This window comes from Neolamprologus multifasciatus, chromosome 13 (genome assembly GCF_963576455.1).
Source record: "Neolamprologus multifasciatus chromosome 13, fNeoMul1.2, whole genome shotgun sequence".
In the NCBI taxonomy this organism is placed as follows: domain Eukaryota; kingdom Metazoa; phylum Chordata; class Actinopteri; order Cichliformes; family Cichlidae; genus Neolamprologus; species Neolamprologus multifasciatus.
In genome coordinates this window covers 16309644-16321588 of record NC_140451.1, presented here as the reverse complement: position 1 = coordinate 16321588, position 11945 = coordinate 16309644, and the positions used below count along the sequence as shown (strand labels likewise).

The window sequence follows — 11945 nt, the reverse complement described above, 5'->3', positions numbered from 1 at the left end:
AAGCTTCAAAGACGTCAAAACGCTAAAACACAGTTTTCTTGTCTGCTATCCAGTTCCATCCGCACGCATTCATAATGTTACAGAGTAATGAACAACTGAACAATCATGTCTCAGCTGGATCCATCATTAGCATATGTGGAAACTTTTTGCAGGGAAGACCTTTTTGCTTGTGTTTCAACTATTGTGCCGTCCTAATCAGCGTCCCTTAGTGGCTTCAAGAAAAGAAGAATCCTGTTGTGCTGCTTTTTTGGATTAGCCATGATTTTTGAATTCCTTTACTATTTATCTCCTCCACATAGTCCAAAAGATTGCAACCACTAACACAAGCTTGAAGATGTTCACTGTCATCCAGAACAATAACTGTGTCTGAAGCAAAACTGCAGCCGTGTGTTCGTGTCTGTTTGAGGGAGAAAATGTAGTTGTGGAGACTCCATCTGTAGCAGGAACTACTGAAAAAAAGCAGTTTTGAGTATTTTGCAGGCAGATCAGTCACAATAGCATCCGCGTCTTGAAAGGCGCAGGTGTATGGTTGACACAAAATAAGGAGATAGCATTCAGGGGTACACGAGGTCTGACATCTGAGAGCTGAGTTAATGTAATCATGTAATGCAGTAATGACTATGATGACAGCATTATGTCAAGATAATTGCTAATTCAAATGCTGATTCGCTGTAAGTGGATTAGACACACATCTCTGCTGATGTTCACTTATGCCACCCAAATCGATGTGTCACTACACTCGTAAAATCTCCTCAAAGATGAAAGCTAAGAGTCATGCTTCCTGCCTACATGTGACTCTCCCCCACACCCTCTTATGATGGATGCCAGATGTCAGGTGAAACACGATCACATTTATGGTTCGAGGCTGTAATTTAAAAGTTGAAACTATCAAGATTTGCCACTCAAAAAGCATTTCGGGCACTTGTCGAATACTTATCACGATAAAAGAAAATGCCAATATTCCTGAGAGTATACAACAGTTTGAGTAAAATAGAAAGGAAGTGGAAAGAGGGTTGGAGTACGCTTTATCTTAATGTGTTTTTCTCTGCCATAGACAGGCAGGAAGAGGGAGACAGCAGGGTGGAAATGGACAAGAACAGCTGTGACAGGAATGAAGAATGTAGTGTACGTAAAGGATTAGCATCCACTTCAGAGGTTTGTTTTCACTCACTGATAAGGGAGCCGGGAGGTCGATGTTGCAACAGGGTAATGAATTCTGTTTCTGCTTGATATCTCATTATTGCAAATGTCACATTGGTCTGCTGGCTTACAGGATTTTAGATTATCTGGACACTGTAAATGATCATCTGATATTATATAGAATTTTTATTTAAAAGTATATAATTGTTGTTCATTCCAAAAAATGACAGTAATTTTATCATGCTGTCCTCGGTGCACCAAACCGCTACATTCTTGGTGGTTACACGTGAAAATAGGACAAAGGCGCTATTATTCAGTGTTCTCTGCTAATACAAAAGCTTTGCCAAACAATCAGATAAAAAAACAACAACAAAAACATTCATAAACGCCCTCCTTTGAAATTTTTTTTCTCAGACACATTTTTTTCCACAGAATAATCAATTTCACATTCATCTCTTTCTGTTATAATCTGGCCTCTGTCAGACAATATACTTTTTTTATATTCAAAGGAGCTTGCAAAGAAAAGCGTCAGTTCTGAACTGAAGAAGCTTCTCGGATGAGAAGTGAAACATCTTCAATCAACTTAAAGAAGTCGAGATGCCTTTCTTTGCAAGCTCCTTAGACTACAATGACCTGGATGACTGAGAACCTTCACAGACATACTTTTTTATATGTGTAACAGATGATATCTGCTTCACCCATCAGCCCTCCAACCATCCACTTCAACTCCACACGCACACACACCCACAAAACTGACTTGTCCTTATAAGATAATATTTATTAGTCCCATTCGTGGGAAATTTGCATGCATGGGAAACACAGAAACATGCCAAGAAAAATCCACAGAGGATCACACACGATGCAATGAAAGACTTTAAGGGACTTTAAGGGTTCAAGAAACTGATTAGTGATGGGAGAGAGGAGGGGGAGGACTACAGGTGAGCACATTTAACAACAGGCGATAAGAAGAAACACCAGCACAGGAAAGGAAACAAACCTTTCAAAAGCCAGACATGAATACTAACACTTAGCAAGGAATCGGAGAGGGGCCAAGGCATAAATATGGAAATGAGACAGAGGGTTGCACAGTGAAATACTAAAAACAAACACTTATACAAATTACAATAGACACAAGCTAAAACAAAAGATAACGCAAAACCTATTTAATTCAATTCTATTGATTTTGGTACTTTATATTCTTGCCTTGCAATCATACAACAATCAGAAGCAAACACTTGGGCCATCCTCAGCTACCAGTTGGGTGTGAAGCTCTAAAACAATAAAAGTAAGAAAAATACTGAAAGAAAGCATCCCACGCAGGACAGTTTCTTTTGTGTGTCTGACTGTGAAGCAGTACTTTTAGTATCAGTAATGCGATTACTGAATTTTTTGAAAAGTAATGCTTTCTAAAACCGTGTTACGGACAAAGTAGTATTATTACAGTGAAACTGTAAAGATTTGTGGGTGACAACCGGATCAACTCAACTGAGTTATGAGAAATGTGAGGAAAAAGAGAGAGTTTAATGTTTAAGCAAAATGAAACAGTTGTAGCTATTTTTTCTCCCGTGTGCGTGCTGCTCCTGTTGTGAACATTGTTACCACTGCCCAGCAGGCAGATTGCTGTCTGCAAGCTATTTGTGGCTATTATGTGTCTATAAAAGGAAATCGGCAGGGTGATACACACACCAACAGTAATACACTTTGAACTTCATGAGAGGAGCTGAAAAGTGGGCATCCTGCTTTCCATATCTACTTTGATTTCCATGTGAAGTCATTTATTAAGTCTGGACTCAAGAGAAACTTCTGGATGGGGAGACATTTGAGACCGAAATGGACAGTTTAATTCTGGGTACGGGAGAGGTAAGATGGTTTGGAAATATATATACTTTTTTCTCTTGAAGACATTTAAACTTCTTCTTGGGTAATTGCTTTAAAGCTGAAGTGATGCGACTGACCCGCCTTTGCCTTCTTTTGACTTTTGTACTTCCAGTGGAGCTAGTTTAAAAAGACGTTTTTAGAAGAATATTTCCCTCAAGGCTATTTTTCTGCTAGAAAAAGGAAACCAGGAATTTAATTTTAATGCATTAACACTATTCTGTCTAAACAACACTCTCTCTGTGCTCTCTAGCAGCCATCACCACCCTCCAGGCTTACACACATAAACACTTAGATGCAGTTTATTTTCAGAGGTCGGGTGAATAATGGTTGCCACATTTTCACTCAGAGTAATTTCTGAGAGATTTAATGCTAACTTTTACTACAACAAAACTATAAGTTACAAGAATAGAACTTATAATATAATGCTAATATATAGCTGGAACTTTATATATGACTTTTATTAGCTACAGTATCACTAAACTTTCATTTTTCTCTACATGCCTTTTTATCCATGTACATGTTGCCCTAAAATTTTCAGGCGTTAACTGAAATGCCTTTACGTGCTTTGCTGTTGTTATTGTATGAGATATGTAATGATAATATTTGTTTATAATCTTGAGCAACAGCCTAGTGAGCTCTGAAGCAGCTGGCTGTGTGCTATATTTGCACAGACTTCGCTGGAGGGAGGGGTTGTGTGTTTGCTGTAATTAAACTCTTTGCTTAGTGGCACACTCAACTCCTTATGCATGTGCTGTGGCGCAGCATGTACTGCTTTGATATGGATTTTAGCATCTGTGGAACACAGCAGTCTGGGCTTTACAGCTGTAATTATGGAAATTAACTGAGCACTGTGAATAACAAGGACTGATAACAATATGTGAGAAGTCAACTCTAAATTTTTAGACATTAAAGAAAAAAATGCAAAAAGTGCACAATATTGAGGATATTAAAACTGTGATAATGTTGAAAAAGCATAACATCCCTGGCATTCTTTCATAATGCTGAGATTCCTCAAAACAGAGTTTTCATTTTGCAGGAGGTCACTATATGAGAGTCCCTGAAGGCTCCCACACAGGGTGGTCTCCTTCAGGAGATGATTTAGTGCAGCTTTTATAAGGTCTTTGGGACGGGTTTGACAGACCACAAGACATAACTGAGTGATGGCACTCGCACACAGTGGGGACACACGCAGCACACTAAGCCAGTGGTGGCTGGAAATGTGATCCATGAGGACATCATGACCTCAGCAACACTCAAACATTCACGAGGGCTCCGCCAGGCAAGTAGGAAATGCCTGTTTTAACCTTTCACCATGTAAACTTACTCTGCTATGACAACAGAGGACTCACAAACAAGGGGGTTTCATAATAACACAAGTACATAAACAAGTTAATGTGATGACTCAGGATTATTTTTGCCTGAGAATTTATTCAGGTTGTTTATAAAAAGCTGATTAGTGACACGCTGGATATAACTGAACCTCCTCACGGCCCCAGAAGTCTAAGATGTCACAAAACTCAAAACAAAATTATTGTTGTTGTTTTTATGGTTAACTGCACTTAAAATTGGACTATTCATCATAGAGACAGAAAAGGTACTGACAGTGTTATACTTAACCTTAATATTGTTTCTGGCAAATAAGAAAAAATTGAAGTATTCATCAAATGCCACTATTGATAACTATTTTTATCTGTGACATGTTTTTTTTTAAATCATAAATATGATTTCAGCAATACAGATCACTCAGATCAATTTTGCATTTGTTTCTGTCATCCCCTTCTTTGAAATGTATCATACCAATAAATGCCACAGTTATCGTAGTAATACCATCAAAAACACATTTCTGCATTTAACACACACACACACACACACACACACACACACACACACACACACACACACACACGCACACACACACACACACACACACACACACTCACTCACCATTTGCTAGTTCTACAGCTTCTGTATTCACTAAACATGCAGCCTAAATATGATCAGAAGCATTTTCTCCAAGACACCCCCTGAATAAAATGTTATGTAATCATTTATTCAGTTTCCTTATTAATTATAATAACATAACACCCACCAAAACAGAGGGCATCGCATCAGGAAGTGTTGTTCCAGCAAAGTTATACTAGTATATATGCATACATAATTTTTACCTAATATATAGTGCTGATAAATGGTCAAATAGTTTTTTAAATAATGCATTTGCCAATAAATTTTGAAAAGCCGATTCATTAGAAAAAAATATTAAACTGCTGATTTGGAATATCTTTATGAAGCACTTTTACTGTCACCATTAAGCGCCTTTAACTAACTACAATTAACTACATTAACTACAATCACACCAATCATAAGTACGATGACCCTAAATCATATCCTGCTTTATACTATCTGACTTAATAACACAACAAAAACATTAAAGGTACTGCACTACAGTGGTTTAAATCATATGTTTCTAATGGACTCTAGTTGGTTCATGTAAACTGGGAGTCTTCTACACACACTAAGGTTAACTATGGAGTTCCACAGAGTTCTGTGCTGGGACCAGTTCTGTTTACATTATGCATGCTTATGTTAGGTAGGCGCCTCCTGGGTGAGGTGTTCCAGGCATGTCCCACCGGGAGGAGGCCCCGGGGCAGACCCAGGACACGCTGGAGAGATTATATCTCTCGGCTGGCCTGGGAACGCCTTGGCGTTCCCCCGGACAAGCTGGAGGAGGTGGCTGGGGAGAGGGAGGTCTGGGCCTCTTTGCTTAGGCTGCTGCCCCCGCGACCCGGCCCCGGATAAAGCGGATGAAGATGGATGGATGGATGGATGGATGGATGGATGGATGTTAGGTAGTATTATTAAAAGACATAGTATACATTTTCATTGCAATGTAGATGATAGATGATATCCAGATTTATGTATAAAGACAGGTGACATACACCAGTTATTTAAACTGCAGGACTGTCTTAAAGACACGAAGGCCTCTCATTTCCTGCTTTTATAATTCAGCCCTAATTTTTTGTAGAAACATAGTGTCTAACCTAATACTACTTTAACACTGTGAGGAATCTTCGAGTCACTTTTGACCAGGATATGTCATTCAATGTGCATATTTACTACAAATATGAAGAACTGCTTTCTTACGGTGCAATATCTCTAAAATTAGAAACATCCTGTCTCAAAGTGATGCTGAAAAACTACTGCTACTACTATTACTAGATACTGGTTACTATTACTTATAGGCTGGACTACTCTCATTCCTCATTTTCAGGTTGTCTTAGTTGATCCAGAATATGGTGAGAGAACTGACAGGGACTAGATTGAAAAAGCATATATATCCCATACTGGCTTCTCTTCATTGGATCCCTTTTAAATCCAGAATAGAATTTGAAATCCTTCTTCTCATATAGAAAGTCTTGTATAATCAGGACCTTGTCTTAAAGACCTCATAGTACCATATCACCTAATTGAGTACTTTGCTCTCAAACTGGTGGTTAACTTGTGGTTCATACGGTAGAATAAAATAGAATTAAAGGCAGCGCCTTCAACTTTCAGGACCTTCTTCAGTGTAACCAGCTCCCAATATGGATTTGCACATCCTTCTCCAAGATCAGGCTTAAAAATTTCCTTTTTTTAAAAATAAAACTTGATAAAGTGCTGGATCAGGTAACCCTGAACCCTCTCTTAGTTATGCTGCAACAGGCCTAAACTGCTGGAGGCTTCCCATGACACACTAAACACTTCTCCTTCACCCACCTCTTTTCACTCTCCACAGTATTTGTTTATACAGCACTTTGCATGTTATCATTAGTTATTATTAACCTCCTCCACAGGGTCAAAGTCTAATGAGATATTTTTGAAGAAAGGAAAAACAAACCTGTAGCTGAAGTCTTCATTTCCTGTAAGGAATTCAATCACACCTACTTACATTCCACTGTGTGCAATAGATACACGTGACATACAATATAAACGAAATGATATCCTGAATAAGGGAACACAGTTTTACATTTGACACGAATAAGAAATCTTGCTTTGTAAATATCTGAGTAAATATTCTATCCAAGCTTCTTTATAAAGTAGTTTGGCTCATTCTCCGAACACTGTGATCCATTTTTAGCACTGCCTCAAATATCTGCTACAATAACCTCCACTGATTAAGCAAGACGCTTCAGCGGCTTCGCTCTCCAGCTTGCTGTTTGCAGATGACCCCACCACACTGAGCAGAGAAGCGTGATTACTGAGCAGCAGAAACACTTTTGATGAACGTGTGTGAGCTTTGATTGCCGCAGACAAAAACACTTTCACAAACACAGAATAAGAAACGCCATTAAACTCTCATTGTGGAGAGAAATGGAAGTTAGCACTTCCTCATATATATGCACAACACTTAGAGTGCCTCAACACACCAGGGTAATGTTTAGAATGACTTTGTGCAGTTTGATCTCAGCTTTGTAAGTGGAAATAAACATCCTTTTCTGCCAAATTTGAATTTGTACACCTCTCAACTGCATGACTGGCCTCAGTGAGAGTCAGCTGATTATCACTGCTAGCCAATGTGATACGTACTGAGCTGTAGAGGCTCCAGAATAGTTGAGTCTTTGATGTAAAGACAAGCAGCACAGCACAGCATTGCAAGACAATCATCTACACCTCAAAATCTTTTTAAATGACAAATTAACAGAGACAAAATAAAAATATTTTAATAATGGGCTTCTCAGGCTTTTTTTAAACATATTTTGGTAGTGCCATGTTAATCATTTTGCCTCTCTATATCATTTATGCTAAGCTTAGCACAAGAGTGATATGTCATTTAACTCTTGACAGAAAAGTCTATTTACTCTCGTATCTCTTTACAAAGCAGTAAAAATGAACGTTGGACGATCCACAGCTTTATTACTGTTTTAATATCCTGCTAATCTTTAAGTGTCTGTGTCCTCCAGCGTGGATTCCAGGAGGACTTTTGCAGAATCCGTGACATTTCCATGACCAGCTGGTCCACCAAAGAACTGCCAATCGCTTGCACTTAACAGCATTTCTAGCCAATACACTGTGGTATTTGATTTGATGATAATCCCGTTTAGTGCATTCCCCTTCAGTGTTTTTCTCTCTGATGACACTGACATTTTGACAAGCACCTTCTTGTTCCTTGTTGTTGTCATGGCTCTGTTGTTGTTCAAGTTTTAGTTCTCTTGATAGATGCAGCTGCTGTTGTGAAATGGTAAATATCATCAGGATAACAGTGATGAGCGGATCACTTATATAGCAGGAACAATAAAAACAATGCCACTTGATTCTGTTTGGCTTCTTTCTTTCTTTCTTAGTTTTGCATTCATTCCTTTTTTTATTATCTCCGTATCTCATCAGAGCTGTGGTGATTGAACACAGAGCCAGACCTTATGAGTTACTAAATTATTTAACCGGCTTCTTTCGATGTAGTTTCTTTAAAAAAATACATAAAATATGAGTGAAACATCCCAGTGCGCGCATGTCAGTGTGGCCAATTGGATTTTAAGGCTTATTACCATTTTAACTACAGAGTTATATAAAGACTTATCTAGACTGTAAAAAGAAGCAAAGAAAAAAAATCTTAAAAGAATAAATACAATCGTAAAAGGTAACATTTTTAATTTATTATATTTGGTATAATTCAACGTGTCGTTAAAATATGGAGAAAAAAACAGCATCTCTGAAATATTAAAACAGGAAATTCATTCATTTGAAATTGCTACATCTTATTGAACTTTTTCAGTGTAGATGTCATGAAGAGGGAAATTAGTAACAGCGACCAACATTTCTTTCCGCTGTAGAGTCCATGAGGGTTTGACTAGTTTTTAAAGATCTACAGCTCTTGGCACTTTTCAGACTTTTCAGACTGCTTTGTTGTTACACAGACACACAGAAGCACTGATTCGTATTTAGGCAATTTCCTTCCAGCCAGTCAATCTGAGGTTCTTGCCTCAGAATAGTAATTATGTCCAACCCACAGAATGTTCTGGACATTGACAAAATGCCCAGATTATCAGTCTGCCTCAGGTCCCTGAAGTTTTCCTGAGCTTGTTCTTAGTGGTCCATTAGTATCACTCCCTGCAAAGCTGTGATTGCATCTGTCACATGCATTTCAAACGACCCGCTTGTGCAGCGCTAAACCCATGAATATTCTCGCCCAAAATATGGAAATAAAAGCCGGCCCTGTGACGAAAACTCCTGCAGTGGAAACACTACAGTTTTACTCTCAGTTGTGTTTGTTTAACACAAAGGAGGATCTTTTGCTTATTTGATGCTGATGAGAACAGGAGCTGATTTAATTGCAATCATCACTCCTTGTTGAGGGTATGTGTGTCAGGCCACCGAGCTGTAGAGTGCTTAATTGCCTCATCTGTGTGAAAGTGTGATGCTGGAGAATTAGTGGTCGGGCATAGTTACACAACCCTGTGATCAGAAAGAGATCAGAAATGGGAGCGACTCAACGTTTCATTGGGCGCTCGGCATCTTTCCTTAAACTTGTTTTTGCTTTCTAGCTTTTAATTGAGAATAAGCCTCTTTATGCTTGACTGAGCATACTCTCCCATACTATATGAATGATTTGCTCCCCTCCTCTCTGTTCTACAGGTTTCCGTAGGAGTGCCATCGAAGCTTTCTACTTTCACGTTTGTGCCAGCAGTGCAGAAATTGCCAATTAAAAACGTTTTTACTGAGGAGGGGAGATCTGGAGCTCTGACAGAAAAAACAGATAAGGTACAGCAGCACCACTTGTCCACAAGATGGCAAAGCAATAATTATATAACTAATAACTAATATTCATCTTTGAAACAATTTGATTATAAAACATTAATCAAATTTTATGCCTGATATTTGTATTGGTTGTGGCGCTGCTGCAGAGCAACGCTTTCATGCTTCATGCTTTGAGTGGTGAGTCACTAGCACTGAATATAAGCCCACTCATCTGACTTGTTATATAAAAACTTCCTCCAGCTTATGTCAAAAGTTGAAGTAATCATGTTTTTGAAATTGCAGACTCGGTGTTAAAACGAGAAGTTTAAATTTCTGTCCTTACTTAAATCGGATGACAGCATAAAAAAGTCCTTTAAAAAAGTTTTCATAGAGCTCTACGCAGTTCTGTGAAATACTAATCACACCTTATGATTTAGTAGCATGTAGAAGCATATTTAGCACCGCTAACTTGAAGTGATCTTTTTCTGTATAACTCTCGCATCACTGTGGAAGAATTTTGGCCCACTCTTCTTTAATGTTACCTCATTTTATTGTGGGTTGTGGACATTTGTTTACGCACGGTTCTCTTAAGGTCCCAACACGGCATTTCAATCAGGTTGAGGTCTGGACTTTGACTGGGCAACATTTTTTGGACGTTTTTCTTTTTAGCAGTTTGCTGCAGTGCTTGGGATCATTGTGCTGTTGCACGAACCAGTTTGGGCCAAGCTTTAACTATCCGACAGATGGCTTCATACCTGATTCTAGAATATTTTGGTATACAGAAGCATTCACGGTTGACTTGCAAAGCAACCTCAGTTCATCTCCCCTCCACCACTGCTCCCGATTGTTGGGGTGAGGTGCTGACATGTTTGGTTTTCACAAAATGTGAAAATGTGTGGACTGCAATAATGGCCAGTTCAGTCTGTTCTGTCCAAAGGACATTTTTCCAGAAATCTTGTGGTTGTTCAGATGCAGCTTGGCAAAGCTAAACCTTGTAGCCAGGTTCTTTTCAGAAGCTTTCTTTGGTAAACAGTACAGTCATTAACTTGAACAGGGAGCTGAGAGCTGAGAGTCTGAGATGCCGGCTTTTATTTATTTTTTATTATTGTGCAACTCCTCTGACCTTGGGATGAATTTGCTGGGAAGTTTATATCATTGTGTTAACACACACCTGACTGCTCCACACCAGCAAACTGCCAAATATTCTGCTTTCATAGAGGTGGTCACACCTGCTGATAATCAAGATTAATCAAGTGCATTTAGTTAATCTTAATTAACCTTTTTAATTCCTATGAAAACAGTAAGGGTGTACTTAGTTTTTCACATGACTACAAATATATCCACTTTCCTTTTACATTTTACATGATATATACATTGCCATTTTTCAAATTTGCATGTAACTGTATATGTCATTGGAGACAAACCACACTAACCCTATTTTTTATTAAAGGAAATTGGAATGAATATGTCCCTTTTTTCCATTAAACTCTCCCTGCATGGGGGACACCCCAAGTCAGTTTCATCTTAGGTTAAGCTAGGGTTAGGTTTATCACCTATGATGGCTTAAACCTCAGACAGAATATTAAATTCTTTTCAGTGGAAAATGAAACTTAAACTTTCCAAATGACTCTAATTGTAAACGATTAATAATGCCAGTCACCCGAGGATCAAAAGACACACCTTAGTTTCGGAGAACAGTTCATCTCACTCTTGGTACTTCCTTCTCAGACAGTGCAACAGACATCCGCATGAATCACCTTCCCAGAGGAAAAGGCTATAATTAGTTCTCAGGTTCACAATGAAAATATTTTACCCAGGTAGAAATTTTCTGGTACATTTCTACATCTTTAAACAAATTGATGGAGTCAAATTATTCTAGGTATTCCAGCAGCCAGACTCACACAGCCTATATCATGTTTGAAGATTCATATATCCACATCAAACATATGTCAGAGTGACCTCGGGCATTAAATTTGATGTTCTCTGACTGTAAAGGACAGAAGAAATGGTTCTGATGCTAATGACGCTCCTCGGCTCATCGTGTGAAAGTTATATTTTGTATAAAATAAGGAGCAAAAATGAATCAAATGTAAATAATCTCACACCAAATACGTAACATATATTCTGCTGGAAACTACTTTAGTGCACACACACACACACACACACACAGACATTAGAAACACCAGCTGATCTCGGGGAGGGGGCTGATGCTGACCATC

General features: G+C 38.6%; 1 protein-coding gene across 3 annotated transcripts in view; it reads left to right on the top strand.

Moving 5' to 3' along the window:
- Nucleotides 1–2722: 2722 nt before the first annotated feature.
- The window catches only part of mlip (muscular LMNA-interacting protein), a 46664-nt gene continuing 37441 nt past the window's right edge, over nucleotides 2723–11945 (top strand). Inside the window, exons 1-2 of one of the 3 annotated variants that reach the window (XM_085182614.1) lie at nucleotides 2723–3000; nucleotides 9625–9750. In XM_085182614.1, the coding sequence (XP_085038740.1) occupies nucleotides 2971–3000; nucleotides 9625–9750 (156 nt within the window). In that variant the 5' untranslated portion in view covers nucleotides 2723–2970. The remainder of the gene's footprint in view (nucleotides 3001–9624; nucleotides 9751–11945) is intronic. The other 2 variants (XM_085182613.1, XM_085182615.1) reach the window with 2 other exon arrangements.